This window comes from Myotis daubentonii, chromosome 15 (genome assembly GCF_963259705.1).
Source record: "Myotis daubentonii chromosome 15, mMyoDau2.1, whole genome shotgun sequence".
Taxonomy (NCBI): domain Eukaryota; kingdom Metazoa; phylum Chordata; class Mammalia; order Chiroptera; family Vespertilionidae; genus Myotis; species Myotis daubentonii.
In genome coordinates, this window is record NC_081854.1 from 7,536,081 (window position 1) to 7,552,290 (window position 16,210).

At 56.2% G+C, this 16,210-nt stretch overlaps 2 protein-coding genes across 2 annotated transcripts in view; both read left to right on the plus strand.

Annotated features, from left to right (window-relative positions):
• Positions 1-16,210, plus strand: part of ASPDH (aspartate dehydrogenase domain containing) — a 214,129-nt gene that overhangs the window by 119,171 nt on the left and 78,748 nt on the right. The gene's annotated exons all lie outside the window — the stretch shown is intronic.
• NAPSA (napsin A aspartic peptidase) lies at positions 1,811-12,173 on the plus strand. Its single transcript, XM_059665363.1, has 9 exons — positions 1,811-1,961; positions 4,687-4,828; positions 4,917-5,040; positions 5,204-5,322; positions 5,623-5,822; positions 8,064-8,186; positions 8,990-9,131; positions 11,543-11,641; positions 11,868-12,173. The coding sequence occupies exons 1-9, from the start codon at positions 1,873-1,875 to the stop codon at positions 12,105-12,107; spliced, it is 1,278 nt and encodes a 425-aa protein (XP_059521346.1). The 5' UTR covers positions 1,811-1,872; the 3' UTR covers positions 12,108-12,173.

A 16,210-nucleotide genomic window follows, 5' to 3' on the forward strand; every position in this document is an offset into this window, starting at 1 on the left:
TTGCTGGATGGATAGAGGGACGTCCGGATAGACATGTAATGAAGGAAGTCAGGGATAGTATGTTAATCGCAGCAGCTAGGTGGTGAGTAAGGGGGTTCGCTGTGTAATTCTTTCAACTTTGCTTCAAAATCTTCATAACAGTATGTCAGGGAAAAGAAATAAAGCCATTGCCCCAGCCGGTTTGGCTCAGTGGATAGAGCGTCGACCTGCAGACTCAAGGGTCCCAGGTTCGATTCTGGTCAAGGGCACGTGCCCAGGTTGTGGGCTCGACCCCCAGTGGGGAACATGCAGGAGGCAGCCAATCAATGATTTTCTCTCATCAATGTTTCTATCTCTCTCCCTTTCCTTCCTCCCTGAAATTAATAAAAATGTATTTAAAAATAAAAAGAAATAAAGCCATAGTGCTGTGTACTTAAGATTTGTGCAGCCCTAACCGGTTTGGCTCAGTGGATGGAGCGTCGGCCTGCAGACTGAAGGGTCCCAGGTTCGATTCCGGTCAAGGGCGTGTACCTTGGTTGTGGGCACATCCCCAGTAGGGAGTGTGCAGGAGGCAGCTGATCGATGTTTCTCTCTCATGGATGTTTCTAACTCTCTATCCCTCTACCTTCCTCTCTGTAAAAAAATCAATAAAATATATTTAAAAAAAAAAAGATTTGTGCAGTTCAACCCTGGCTGGTGTTGCTCAGCAGTTAGAGGGTCGGCCCGGGCACTGAAGGGTCCCGGGTTCGATTCCCAGTCAAGAGCATGTACCTGGGTTGCAGGTTCAATCCCAGCCCCAGTTGGGGTTCATGCGGGAGGCAACCAATCGATGCGTCTCTCTCACATTGATGTTTCTCTCCCCCTCCTCTCTCTCCCTCCCTCCTTCCCTCCCTCCTTCCCTCCCTTCCTCTGTTTCTTCCTTCCACTCTCTCTAAAAATCAATGGAAAGCCCTAACTGGTTTGGCTCAGTGGATAGAGCGTCGGCCTGAGGACTGAAGGGTCCCAGGTTCGATTCCGGTCAAGGGCATGTACCTTGGTTGCAGGCACATCCCCGGTGGGGGGTGTGCAGGAGGCAGCTGATTGATGTTTCTCTCTCATCGATGTTTCTAATTCTATCCCTTTCCCTTCCTCCCTGTAAAAAAATCAATAAAAAGTATATTTTAAAAAATCAATGGAAAAAATATGCTTGGGTGAGGATTAAAAAAAAAAAAAAAGTTTTGTGCATTTTAGCCCTGGCTGGGTAGCTCAGTTGGTTAGAGCGTCGCCGTGACTGATACACCAAGGTTGCAGGATGCTCTAACCAATGAGCTACCCGGCCAGGACTGTGCTTTTTCGGCTGGTGGTGGGGCTGTGGGCGACTTTTATTTGTGTTTCAGTTATTTTCCCAATAAAACAGAGGTGTGTGTGTGTGGGGGGGGTCCTGACCCTCTGGAGGGCCCACCTGGCAGGGGAAGGAGGGTGTCTGGCCTGGTCCCCTCTCCCTTCCCCCGGTCCTTCCAGCAACTCCTCACCCGCCGCCTTGCTTGCCCAAGAAAACCCTTGTGGTTAATGAGTCTCAGAAAAGGGAAGTGGAAGTGACACGCTAACGCCGAGGCGCTCACAGACGGGGCTGGGGGTGCAGGAGACACCCCCCCCATCACCGCCACCGAAGTTGGGAGTGGGGCGCAACAGTGACACTGGATGATGCTTCTGCAAACTCCAAAAATACTCCGCACATCCGTCCAAAAACACCCCCCGCCCGCCGCTTCCTCCTGTGTCACCCCCCCCCCGCCCCGCCCCCCAGGGACTCAGGCCACTTTCACCTCCAAAACCCGAGGTGGGCGGTGAGCAGGGCGGAGTCTCGGGAGAGAGAAAAGGGAGCTGGGAGGTCGGGGCCCACACCCGTCCCCAGAGATGTCACTGCCGCCACCGCACCTGCTGCTGCTGCTGCTGCTGCTGCTGCCACTGCTGACGGCGGGGCCCGCCAGCGCCGCACTGATCCGGTACTGGGGACCCCCACCCCACCCCCAAACCTGGGACGGACCCTCCCCTCCTTCCCCTTCAAGGGACTCTCCACCCTGGCTCCCTGACTCCTGACTGCTTCCAGGGGCTCCACCCTGCCGTGTCCTAAGACCCCACTGATTTTTTTATTTTATTTTTTTAGAGAGACTGGAAGAGAGGGAGGGGAGGGAGAGAGAGTTAGAAACATCGATGAGAGAGAAACATCGACCAGCTGCCTCCTGCACACTCCCTACTGGGGATGTGCCCGCAACCAAGGTACATGCCCTTGACCAGAGTCGAACCTGGGACCCTTCAGTCCGGAGGCCGACGCTCTATCCACTGAGCCAAACCGGTCAGGGCAGACACAGCCCTTTTAGTCCACGATCCTCCAGCCCCGAAACCCTTGACTGGGGACCCTCCCCTCTTCTCCCTTCATGGTCTGGGGAGCTCTGATGAGCTGGTACCGGGGTCTCCAGGCGGTGAAACACCTCCCTGCAGGGACAGGGACCCAGGTCTGGGAACTATAGACGGACACTCCCTCCTATTCGCATCTTCCAAACTGTTCGGGTCTCAGTAAGCCCAGTTTTGGGGGGCCCCCCCCGACGATCCCCCGCATCCGGCCAGTGCCACCTCAATCTCTCCCTTCCTCTCCCCACCCCCGGAAACTCCGGATGCGGGGGAGGGGTGCACTGCTCCAGGAGCCCTTTCCCCCACTTCACATTCCTGAACCTTTCAAGGACCACGGCAGGGAGTCACGGGATGGGGGATGGGGGGGGGTGGAGGGGAGCACAGCAGTGAGGGGGGGCAGGGCTCCGGGAGTGACTACAGGCAGGCACAAGAGCTAGCACTGCACCGAGGTTGGCTAACCTGCTTGTGTTACCTAATAGGTCACGGCTCTTATTCCCCAAGTCCGTCCGTCAGTAGAGAGTGATTCTCTGAGTGTTGTCCAGCCAACAGCACCCCGTGCTGGGGAACTTGTTAGAAACGCCACTTCGCAGGCCCCTCCCAGATCTACTCCATCAGCAGCTAAGCGCTCAGAACTTTTAAAAGTGCTTGGATTGATTTTAGAGAGAGAGGACGGGAGCAGAGAGGGGAAGAGAGAGAAACATCGATGTGAGAGCAGAACAGCAATCTGCTGCCTCCTGCACCCGCCCCCCCCCAACCCCCTTCCCACGCCAGGGATCAAGCCTGCAACCCGGGCATGTGCCCCGACCGGGAATCGAACCGGCAACTTTCTGGTGCATGGGACGATGCTCAACCAATTGAGCCACACCGGCCGGGCTCTTTAAACATCTTGCTTCTTTCTAGTGCTCTGGCCATTTTACATTTCACACCAGGTTGTTGATATGTCTGGAATGTGTTTATAATTATAATCTATAATAATTTCATGCATCAGGCCTCTATTTTTAGTATAAAGAGTGAAATTGGGATTTGGTGGTTATATTCTCCCCCCACCACCACCCAATGGTGGGAGAAACTGTCTCCAATGCCATCAACTAAAGCATGTGAGGATTTTGTTAATAAAGACTAGTTTTATGGAGGGTCTTTGGAAACCTTTGTGAGTGTTATTCTATGTTCATTGGAATGGGTCTCTTACGGAAAGCTTTTGGGGTTGGTCTGTCTCGGCTGGTTTGCTCTTGTAAAGTCTCGGGGAAATGTGCCATCATGGTCTGGTCGGTGTTTGGTAGCGTTTCTGGTAATGACTGTTCCTGTCCGTAGGGCCACGAAGATGTTTGCTTTGCATCATATTCTACGAGAGGCCTGGTGCATTCGTGCACCAGTGGGTTCCCTCGGCCTGGCCTGCGGGATCGGGCTGAAATCAGCTCTCTCACATCCCCCAAGGGGCTCCAGATTGCAAGAGGGCGCAGGCCAGGCCGAGGGACCCCACCAGTGCACGATCGGGGCTGGGGAGGGACGCAGGAGGGCTCCAGGGCATGTCCGGCCCATCTCACTGGGTCCCAATGGGCTGGACCCCAGCAGCAAGCTAACCTACGGGTGGGACTGTCTGCCCCTGGTGGTCAGTGCCCGTCATAGCAAGCAGTTGAGTGGCCTTAGCATATCATTAGCATATTACGCTTTGATTGGTTGAATGGATGACCAGACAACTGTCCACTTAGCATATTAGGCTTTTATTATAGAGGACTTGGGAAAGACTGTGATAGAAGGTCTATGGCAGCGGTTCTCAACCTGTGGGTCGCAACCCCTTTGGGGGTCGAACGACCCTTTCACAGGGGTCGCCTAAGACCATCGGAAAACACATACAGTGGGTCCTTGACTTACAAGTTTAATTCGTTCCGTGACGGAGCTCGTAACTCAAATTACTCGTATGTCAAATCAAAAGTGAACGAGTGAGACATGTGATGCTGGGCTGATGTTGTGGCGTTCACTGTGACATTCGCTGCGCCAGCTAGCGGTGGGGTATCTGAAGCTGGCTCGTAACCCGAATTTTAGCTCACAACTCAAAGCAAAAAATCGGCCAAGAGATGGCTCGTATCTCGAAAAACTCGTTAGTCGGAACACTCTTAAGTCAAGGCCCCACTGTATATAATAACGTATTGTTTTTGTGATTAATCACTAGGCTTTCATTATGTTCAATTTGTAACAGTGAAATTGGGGGTCACCACAACATGAGGAACTGTATGAAAGGGTCGCGGCGTTAGGAAGGTTGAGAACCGCTGGTCTATGGGAAGGGTACCTTCCTAGCTGTCCCTATCCTCCTCCCCACAGGATCCCTCTTCACCGAGTCTATGCCGGGAGCAACACCCCGAACCCACTGAGGGGATGGGGGAGCCCAGAAGAGCCCCTCGGGCTGGGGGCCCCACCCCCAGGGGGCAAGTCCGCCTTTGTGCCCCTCTCCAATTACATGAACGTGAGTGTCAGCCCCCCACAGCCCCGCTCTCCGGCCCTCAAGTCAAGTCCTTCACTCACCCTCCTCCTTTTCCTGGCTTTGCCCTCAGGCCCAGTATTACGGGAGGATCGGGCTGGGGACGCCCGCCCAGAACTTCTCTGTCGTCTTTGACACTGGCTCCTCCAACCTCTGGGTTCCGTCCAGGCGGTGCAGCTTCTTCAGCCTGCCCTGCTGTGAGCTTCCGTGGGGGCGGAGAACAAGGATGAGTGGGGTTCCAGGGAGAAGGGGGCTAGGCCTCAGCTTCCCAAGGGATTTGGGGGCACCCTTCTCTCCTGACACGCCCTGGCAAGGGAGACTCTGCTGCCCCAGTGACAGACCCCTGCCCTCCTGACCTAGGGTTCCACCACCGCTTCGACCCCAAAGCCTCCAGCACCTTCAAGCCCAACGGGACCAAGTTCGCCATTCAGTATGGATCCGGGCAGCTAAGCGGCATCCTGAGTGAGGACAAGCTGACCGTAAGTGACCTTGACCCCAGGAAGGCTTGAAGCTGGGAGAACCCCACTGTCTGAGATGGTCTGGCTTAGGGAGGGGCTTGAGGAGGCGGAGCTTCCTGGGGAGATGGGCAGGGCTTCACAGGTAAAGGGGTGGGGATCCTTAGGGTGGGGGTGGGGGTGGGGGTGGGAGGGAGTGAAGCTCCCCAGGCTGCTGGAGTTTCCCGACATTCCCCAGATTCAGGCCTTCGTTGGGGACCCCTCGGGAATATAAGGGAAATGTCCTCGCAGAAATGACTCCCCCCATTGGACTCTTCCCCCTAGATTGGGGGGATCATGAATGCATCCGTGGTTTTCGGGGAGGCGCTGTGGGAGCCCAGCCTGGTCTTCGTGTTTGCCCACTTTGACGGGATATTGGGCCTCGGTTTTCCCGTTCTGGCCGTGGGAGGGGTTCGGCCGCCACTGGACACAATGGTGGACCAAGGTCTGCTGGACAAGCCTGTCTTCTCCTTCTACCTCAACAGGTAATGTGGGCGGGCCTACCTTCCCAGCGTGGCTCCTCCACAAAATACTGGCTCTTCCGCAAAATACTGACTTCTGCGCACTGTACTGCGCGCCCGCACGTGGTATTTTGTGGAAGAGCCACACTCAAGGGGCCAAAGAGCCGCATGTGGCTCGCGAGCCGCGGTTTGCCGACCACAGGTCTAGGATGTCATCCACCCAGCACAGCAAGTTCACACACCCCATAAGAAACACCTGACCCCGATAGATAAGTCCCACTCACTAAGCAACACCCAAAAATATACTCAAGAAACTCACCATCAGTTAAAAAGCTCCGTGTTTCCAACTCAGATCGGGGAATTCCACGCCCGACCCAGTCAAATACTCAACTTAAGAATCCTTCTTCACCATAAAGAAAGCCCGCCTTCCATTGGAGAACACTCCAGAAGTCAGGAACTGCCCATTTTTTTAAAAATACATTTTTTCTTGATTTCAGAGAGGAAGGAAGAGGGAGAGACAGAAACATCAATGATGAGAGAGAATCATTGACTGGCTGCCTCCTGCAGGCCCCCCACTGGGGATGGAGCCTGCAACCTGGGCATGTGCCCTTGGTGGGAATTGAACCCGGGACCCTTCAGTCCGCAGGCCAACGCTCTATCCACTGAGCCAAACCAGCCAGGGCAGGAAGTGCCTGTTTTAATCCAAGAAGACCCACTCACCTCTTAGGAAGCTCAGCTTTATGCTCAGACAGCCCAGGGGGTCTCCACCTTCCTGTCCAGGCCCATCTCTCACAGACAGAAAATCCTACGCCCATCCAGTGATTCTGACCTTAGCCTACTCAGGAGTCACCCACCTCTTAGTGCCAGTGGTTCTCAACCTTCTGGCCCTTTAAATACAGTTCCTCATGTGGTGACCCCCAACCATAAAATTATTTTCGTTGCTACGTCATAACTGTCATGTTGCTACTGTGATGAATCGTCATGTCAATATCTGATCTGCAGGATGGTCTTAGGCGACCCCTGTGAAAGGGTCGTTCGACCGCCAAAGGGGTCGCGACCCACAGGTTGAGAACCGCTGCCTTAGTCGATCCTGCCTTCCCACACCTCCAGGAAGACCCGCCCCCACCCCCATCACTCTCAGCCAACTCAGGAAGGCTATGGCCTCTGAATTGCAAGACATGGGATTCAAATAGTCTCCCTACCCACTAGGAAGCCACCCCACTCTACCACAATCACATACACCTTCAGAGTCAGGCCGGAAACCCCAATGCTCCACTTAAATCCACGCCCCCCCCTCCCCGCCAAAGAACATTTGAGATCTTGCTCCCTGGCCTATGGTGTCAGTTTTGGCTCAAATAAACTCATTAAAATTTACCCCCAGAGGTTCTACCTCCCCCAGCCAAATCAGGAAGTCCCACTTCCACCCCAGGCAGCCTGCAAGACCATAAAATCCTCAACACGCCCTGGTCGGTTTGGCTCAGTGGATAGAGCAGGGGTGGGCAACCCCTGGCACGCGTGCCAAACACGGCACGCCAGTAACTTTTGCCGGCACTCGAAACCCTCTCTTATAATCTTCCGTTTACAATTTTTTTTCTTAATATCGACTTTTTTATTTTTCAGATAAATTCAGTGTAGGTGCATCTTAGATAAATAAATAATTTTACATAACATGTATACATTAAAAAATAAATGTATTTTTCATCATCATATACTGTGTTTTTGTCACTCAAATGAATTTTATTATTTCTTCAAGGTTCTTCACATACGTACACCTTAAGAGATATCAAGTAGGCGTAACATGTTCTCAAAAAATTAGGGCTGGCACGCAGGAGAATTTTGAGTCGGAGATTTTGCTGGTTTTGGCACGCACTCACAAAAAGGTTGCCCACCCCTGGGATAGAGCATCGGCCTGTGGACCAAAGGGTCCTGGGTTCTATCCCCACTAGGGGGCGTGCCGGAGGCGGCTGATCCATGATTCTCTCTCATCGATGATGTTTCTATCTCTCTATCCCTCTCCCTTCCTCTCTGAGATCAATAACAATGTATTATTTTTTTAATCCTCATACCAAGAAATGCTGCACTTCTTCTCAATTCCAGTTCCAACACAGAGGCCCTGCCTGCATCTCACTGCACAGCTAGAGCCCAGAAACCACCCCATTGTCAGAAAGTCCCTCCCTTGGCCACTCGGGGGGTGGGGGGGGGAAGGGGGGGCTGGGGGATGGCAGGGCAAACTCTGATGACACTGCAGCACTCTTGTCTCTGCAGGGACCCTGAAGCGGCCGAAGGAGGAGAGCTGGTTCTGGGTGGTTCCGACCCAGCACACTACATCCCACCCCTCACCTACGTGCCAGTCACGGTCCCTGCCTACTGGCAGGTCCACATGGAGCGGTGAGGGACCTGCCTGCTAGGTTGGCAGGGGTGGGTGTTGGGGGGCGGGGGTGCTGAGATTGCTCTCCAGTGTCCTGGTGGGAAAGGAGCTGGTGGCTGGACCTCTGGGTCTGAGGGAGGAGGGGCTGGGGGCCTGGGCTCCTGGGTCTGAGGGAGGAGGGCTGGGGGCGTGGACTCCTGGGTCCGAGGGAGGAGGGCTGGGGGCCTGGACTCCTGGGTCCGACGGAGGAGGGCTGGGGGCCTGGGCTCCTGGGTCCGAGGGAGGAGGGCTGGGGGCCTGGGCTCCTGGGTCCGAGGGAGGAGGGCTGGGGGCCTGGGCTCCTGGGTCCGAGGGAGGAGGGCTGGGGGCCTGGACCCCTGGGTCTGAGGGAGGAGGGGCTGGGGGCCTGGACTCCTGGGTCTGAGGGAGGAGGGGCTGGGGGCCTGGACTCCTGGGTCTGAGGGAGGAGGGGCTGGGGGCCTGGACTCCTGGGTCTGAGGGAGGAGGGGGTGGGGGCCTGGGCTCCTGGGTCCGAGGGAGGAGGGGGTGGGGGCCTGGGCTCCTGGGTCAGAGGGAGGAGGGGCTGGGGGCCTGGACTCCTGGGTCCGAGGGAGGAGGGGGTGGGGGCCTGGGCTCCTGGGTCAGAGGGAGGAGGGGCTGGGGGCCTGGACTCCTGGGTCCGAGGGAGGAGGGGCTGGGGGCCTGGACCCCTGGGTCTGAGGGAGGAGGGCTGGGGGCCTGGACTCCTGGGTCTGAGGGAGGAGGGCTGGGGGCCTGGACCCCTCGGACACTGGCTCTAATGACTGCCCCTTCTCCATCACAGTGTGACGGTGGGCACAGGGCTGACCCTTTGTGCCCAGGGCTGTCCTGCCATTCTGGACACAGGCACATCTCTCATCACGGGGCCCACTGAGGAGATCCGGGCCCTGCACAGAGCTATCGGGGGATTCCCCCTGTTGGGGAAGGTGAGGACCCAGTGTCTGCTGGGGGCGGGCTGGGGAGGCTGATAGGGGTTTAATGGCAGAACCTGAGCAGGATGCTGGGGCCCACAGGTGACAACTGGGTGGCCAGGAGGCATCCCAGGGCAGAAGGCACCGGGCAGTGAGACGGGCTGGGGGAAGTGGGAGGAAGCAGGACACGGCCCACGCGTCTGCACTGACTCAGTGGAAGGGAGGAGATGATGACAGAGGTCTGTGCAGGACTGGATGGGAGTGAGAAGGCTAGGGGTCCCGGGGCTGTCGGGGGGACGCGTGGAAGAAGCTCAGGCACCACATTTAGGGGCCACCAGCCCTCAGACAGTAATCACAGCCATGGAAAGGTGAGACAGAAGGGGTCCCAGGAACATCCTGGGGGGACAACCCCCTAGAGTGAAATTGGGGACAAGACAGGAACAGCCAGAGGCAGGAAGGAGCGCCTGGAGGGGGGAGGCTCCCGGAAGCCACACAAAGGGTGTTTCCCGCATGGAGTGGGGTTCTGTGCAACCTAAGAGCTGCCCCCACCTCCAAATCCGGCCCTGCTGTGCCCGGGTCCTTCCAGGTCTGAATTTCTGTGACTCCATCCCTGTGCTCTTTGGCGCTTCTGAGGGTGGAGAAAACTCAGTTGCTGAGTTTCAAGTGAAACGCCTAGGACGTCTGTAGGCCTGTAATGAACTAAAGCAGGGGTCCTCAAACTTTTTAAACAGGGGGCCAGTTCACTGTCCCTCAGACCGTTGGAGGGCCGGACTATAGTTTAAAAAAAAACTATGAACAAATTCCTATGCACACTGCACATATCTTATTTTGAAGTAAAAAAAAAAAAAAAAAACGGGAACAAATACAATATTTGTATTTGCATGTGGCCCGCGGGCCGTAGTTTGAGGACCCCTGAGCTAAAGGAACCGGGAGGTGACAGGGGTTGTGGCTGTGCGTGGCCTCGGGTGGCTGTGTGATCTTGGACAGGCCACTTAACATTCCTTGGCCTCAGTTTCCCAATCTGTAAAATGGGGTTACTGATGCCCACTTCTCTGGTGTGCCGTGAGGACTGAATCGATACATCCACGTAAGGTGCTTGGAACAACGCCTGGATGCCTGTCTGTTGATGTTATCATCAGCCCTGTTCCCATCATTTCCTGTCTTCCCAACAAGGTCATTCCCATTGGTTTTTCAGGAAGATAAACGCCTAGGGTTGTTAATAATAGTCTAATACTGTATTATTCGGACCTTGGGAGTGGTGGAAATTGAGGTACACTGGAGGGGGCACATACCCCATCAATCTAAAAGGGTAGCTCTCAGCTACACAGCTCCAGACAAGTGTTGCTATCCGGGGAAAACCAGGTCGCTGGTTTTTTGAAAGCCCCTGGCTTGTAAATAATAATAGCACTCACTATGTGTCAGGCATTTTCCCAAGCTAACTCACTTCTTTGTCACACAAGGTGAGTGTTACCACCGTCTCCACGTTCAGATTGGGAACTGAGCAGAGAGAGGTTCAGGAACTTGTGTAAGGTTGCACAGCAGCAGGCTCCCCAGGATACAACCTGTACCGCGCTGGCATACAGGTGGTAATGAATTTTTAAACCATTTTAGCCTGGCCCATGTGGCTCAGTGGTTGAGCAAAGACCACAGTTCCATTCCTGGTCCCAGCGAGGGCTGGATCCTCAGTAGGGGGTGTGCAGGAGGCAGCCAATCAATGATTATCTCTCCTCATTGATGTTTCTCTCTCTCTCTCCCTCTCCTTTCCTCTCTGAAATCAATAAAAATATTCTTTAAAAAAGTCTTTCAAAAAACATTTTAGACCCAGTGTAAGACAAATTAAATACACCTGGGCACTCCAAAACGGGCTACCAGGGGTGTTTTTTGTTTGTTTAATGTCTTTGTCTTTTTAATTATTGACTTTAGAGCAGCGGTTCTCAACCTGTGGGTCGCGACCGCTTTGGGGGTCGAATGACCCTTTCACTGGGGTCACCTAAGACCATCGGAAAACACATGTATAATTACATATTGTTTTGTGATGAATCACTATGCTTTCATTATGTTCAATTTGTAACCATGAAATTGGGGGTCACCACAACATGAGGACCTGTATGAAAGGGTCGCGGCGTCAGGAAGGTTGAGAACCACTGCTTTAGAGAGTGGAAGGTTGAAGGAGAGAGAGAAACATCCATGAGGGCAACATCAACTGCCTCCCGCACACCCCCTACTGGGGATCGAGCGCGCACCCCAGGCATGTGCCCTGATGGGGAATAGAACTGGTGACCTCTCGGTGAATGGGCTGACGCTCAACCATTGAGCCACACCGGCTGGGTAAGGGCTGCCCGGTCACCTACGGCCCTGGGTGTGCCTCGGGAGGACCTGGCGCGGAGCAGGAAGCCCGCACCTCCACTCGTTCCTCTCCCCCGCAGTACATCATCGAGTGCTCGGTCATCCCCGCGCTCCCTCCCGTGTCCTTCAGCCTCGGGGGTGTCTGGTTTAACCTCACCTCCCAGGACTACGTCATCCAGGTAGGCAGCGGTCAGAACGACGGCAGGGGGACGCGGTAAGTGGGGGGCGGGAGGGTGTCTCAGAGGGTGGAGCTGGGAGTGAGACCTCACACTCACAAGGACTGAGTAGGGGCCAGAGGAACCTGGACTGAGCCCCGGGGCGGCGGGCGGGGCGGAGCTCTGGCTCCCAGGGCAGCAGCAGGCTCCGTGGGCGTGACGCCCAGTGGCCCGGCGTGTCACCTTGCAGATCGCTCGGGGTGGCGCCCGCGTCTGCCTGCTAGGCTTCCAGGCCCTGGACGTGCCCCCGCCGAGCGGGCCCCTCTGGATCCTCGGCGATGTCTTCCTGCGCAGCTACGTGGCGGTCTTCGACCGCGGGGACGTGAAGAAAGGCGCCCGAGTCGGGCTGGCGCGCGCTCGCCCTCGCCGCGCCGGACCGCTCGGCAGTGGGTTCACGCAGGCGCAGTTCTCCCGACGACGCCCCGGTTAGACGCTTGCGCACTGGGTGACAGCCGAGGTCCCGCTACTCAATAAAAAATTCGCTATTTCCATTGAACCTCCCTGAGTAGCTTTTATTTAAGTGCGCAATTTTGGGGGAGAAAAACTAGTGTCTGGCTCTGTAGTCGAGGAAAGGAAGGATAAAGGTATCGCTCTCCTTCAGGGCTCGCACTGGTGCGGGTGTCTTATACTACGAGTCCCATGAAGCCCCGCGCCTACACTGCCTTCTCGTCAAAGGCTCCCGGCATCGCGGAGCATCACGGACGTTGTAGTTTGGGCGGTGTTCACGGCCTTGGGGGCGGGCGCAGACACAACATGCGTGGGAGGCGACAGGTCGCGGCGGCAGCGACAGGTGGCAATGGGGGTTGGATGAGATCGTAAAGAGTTTCCTGATTCTTATTCTAAGGGGAGGGGATATCGTTCCCGCAGACTTCATCTCCTGTTCCTCCTCTTCCCCTCTTGGGTTCTCGGACCCCATAAAGGCGGGGCATGAAGCCCCTGGGTTGGGGGCGCTGTGCTGCCCCTCCTCCGGCGATGATGTCACTCCCCCTACGCAGCCCTTTGCTGCCCAGAGCTGGGTCACCCCTCCCCCCATCGCCAGCCCCGGATTCCCCCATCCCCGCCCCTCCTCGACTTGGGGTGAGTACCGAGACGGGTAGAAGGCTCAGGAAACAGGGGCGGTGAGACAGTCCAAATCCTAGTTGTGGAGGCGGGGGACTCGGGAGACGGGGACTCAGAAATTACAGCGGAGAGATTTCCCCCTCAGTAGCGATCTATTTTTTTTTGGGGGGGGGGCAAGGTATTTGGAGGGTCTCGGGGGACCAAGGATCGTGGGCAGAGTCCCCACATTTTCAGCTTAGTATCCGGGAGACCTTCCTTCCTGGATTTGGAACCGACAGGAATGGGGAGAAGGAACAATATCCTAGAATTCCCCCAATTCCAGGGCTTTGGGGAACGGGGAAGGGAGAGTTAGGAAGGGACGCAGAGGATGACAGGTGGGAGTTGGGAGCATTCCGGAATGTTGTGCCTTGAGGACCTGGGAAAGAATGGTTTGGGAAGGAGAAGGGGATGGGAAACGATCTAAAGACGCGGACAGACATGGGCCTGCCCCAACCTGATGCCAGGGGCCAAAAATCAAGTCTACTTGCACTGGTCTCGTAACCGAGCCCTCATTATGCCTCCAGAAGCCCCCCACTCACTCTGGCCCTGCGTGGGTGGAGAATCCGAGCTCACAAATCCCCCACATACTCCGGTGGGGCCTGGGGACAGCCATGAGGGAGTGACGGCATCCAATTTCCCAGGGCCTGATGGAGCCTGGACCACCCGGTTACTCCTGGCCCGAGGCCGCCTCCCGCCTCTCATGGTCTCTATTCCAGGGTCTGGTCCCATACTCTCCCCTATCCAGCCCCCCACCCCCATCCCAGCCCGCACCTTCTCACACACCTGACCTTTGCAAAAAACGCTGATTTGGTAACTTGATCCCCTGCCTAGCTGCTGTCAAAAGCAGAAAATAAAAGGAGCATTGGGGGGTGGGGGGAGAAGGGAAGGATAAGGATGGATAGCTGACTAAGGTCCTTACCCTGGCCCCTACCCCCAGCCCCTAGTGCCTACCAACCCCCCTGACTTGCCCAGAGCCTCATTCAACTCAAGCCCAATCCCTCACGTCAGGATTCACTGCTTTTACCCGGGGATACACCAGAATTCGGGGCAGAGAGGAGTCGGAAGCCCCGATGATGTCTTTTCTCTGCCCTCCTGGGTCCCGGCGGGGTTTTCAAGACTCGAGGGTATGGAATCAAGTGCAGTGGGGAGCCCAGGGTCTGCGTGGTGAGGGGAACTACCTCTCTGGTCTGCAGGACAAGCCTCCCTGCAGTGACGCAGCCCGGTGTCCTGGCCAGGATAGGGGTTAGAGGGGGTGATGGGGTGGGGGTAGGGGAGCCTGAAAGAAATGCCCAGAGGTCCAGAGACAGGGGCAGAGACTGAAGGACAGCGGGACCGAGTCCCAAAGAAATGCGGGCAAAGAGAGGGGGACAGAGACTGGGGGGGGGGGTGAAAAAACCTGGGAGGGGGGCAATAGAGACCAGTGGATGGGGACAGCCAGGAAGAGAAAGGGCAGAAAGAGAAAAGGCAGTGGGGGAGTGCGGAGACAGAGGAGGGGGAAAAGACGCGGGGAGGGAGGCCAGATAGCAAGGGTGATGGGGACAGACCCAGATGAATGGGCAGAAATCCAGAGAGTGGGAGAAGAAAGCCTGGGGTGGGGGGCAGTGTAGGACAGAGAAACACAGAGGAGGGACAGAGGCCCGGGAGGGGTGGGGGCAGGACAGGGGCCCAGAGAGAAAGGCAAGTCCCGGAGGAAAAGGTATAAAGACCAAGAGAAAGAGACCGGGGTTGGGAATACCGAGACACGGCGGTGGGAGAGGACACTGAGGCTTAGAAGCGGGGCAAAGACTCAGAAGGAGGGGGACACATTCAAAAAGCAAAGGGGCAGCAACCCAGAGGGAGGGAGACTTAGAAGTGTGAGTGCAAAAAAAAAAAAAAAAAAGTAGGAGTGCAGAGACGGGAGGCAAATACTTAAAGAAAGGGGCTCAAAAGAGACGCAGAAACGGGAGCGGGGGTAGGTGGCGGGGGTGGGGGTGGGGGCGATACGAACCAGCCGCCGCACCTGCACAAGGAGGCGGCAGGCCAGGGACCCAGCAGCGGGAGGAACCCCGCAGCCCCTGACCCGCCCCCTCCGCTCCCACAGGCACCGCCTCCTCGCGCCGCAGCCCCGCCGCAGCCGCTGGCCCCGCCCCAGCCCTGCGCCTGCGCCCTGCCACCCGCCCCCCGCTAGGACCGCCTGGGGAGCCGATTGGCCCGCTCCGGGACAGTAGCCCTAGTTCTGGCCCCGCCCTCCACTAGCCACGCCCACCCCCATTTCTCTCCTCCCACCAGGACTCACACCTCACCCCGCCCTATTTCCTATCGGCCCCGCCCATTGCTCCCGCCACTGTGCTTCCTGGCGCTTGGGTTTCTCCCGTCTTCCTTCCTCGGGGCTCCTTCTTCACCAGTCCTTATCCAGCCTTAGGCCTCTTCTCTGCAGTCAGCCGGTATCTAGACCTTGTCTTCTTTCCCTCACCAGTTGGAAGTTTTCGCCTCGCCCTCTAAGTCCCTGTTGACCCTTAGGACTCTCTCCCTGTTCCAGGTCCTCGCACCCCCTTGCAGCCTGGTAGCTTTGTACTCTTTTTCAAAAAAATATATTTTTATTGATTTCAGAGAGGAAGGGAGGAGAGAGAATCATTGATCAGCTGCCTCCTGCACACCCCACACTGGGGATTGAGCCTGCAACCCAGGCATGTGCCCTTGATCAGAATCGAACCTGGGACCCTTCAGTCTGCAGACCGACACTCTTTGCACTGAGCCAAACTGGCTAGGGCAGCTTTGTACTCTTTACAGGTTCCTTAGCATCCCCATCTCCCGTTCTTCCCCCCATCTCCCGTTCTTTACCCTCTCTTACCCTTGCCTCGCCCCAGACTAGCCTAGTTGCTTCCAAGCCCCTTAAAGTCTCGCTGCTCCCTTAGTCTCGTCTTCCCTCAGCTCATTCAAGAGGTTATCTGCCATTCTTAGGCCCCGTCCACCTTCCTCAGTCCTGACACTAATTATCCCGCTCCAGCCCCATCTAATTAGGCCAAGTTTGCAGCCCCGGCCCCGACGGGTATTCCTAGCCAGACGCTCTCGGGTTTGCAGGGCTGCTCGCTCATCTCCTCCCCTTCTCACTGGGTTTCAGTTCCTGTAACCCCTGCCCTGTCCCCTTTCAGTTCAGCAGCCTAGTGCCATTTCTCGAGACTGTACTCTTCACTCTCCATTTCCAGCTCCCGCCTTCGTTTAGTCCCGTCCTACCCTCACTCTCCAGACCAATCAAGAAGTTTCTACTACATTTTTTTCCCCCCCGACCCCGCCTCTTTTTAAGATCCGCCCTTTCCAGTCCAAGCAATGTTAGGAGCCCAACCCCACAGTCTCCATCTGTCCTTCCCCACCAGATTCTGCTTATCTACTCTTTAGGTTCGGGCCCCCTGCTCTGTCCAATCAGAATGGTCTCTCCGATTGTGGCCCCGCCCCCTA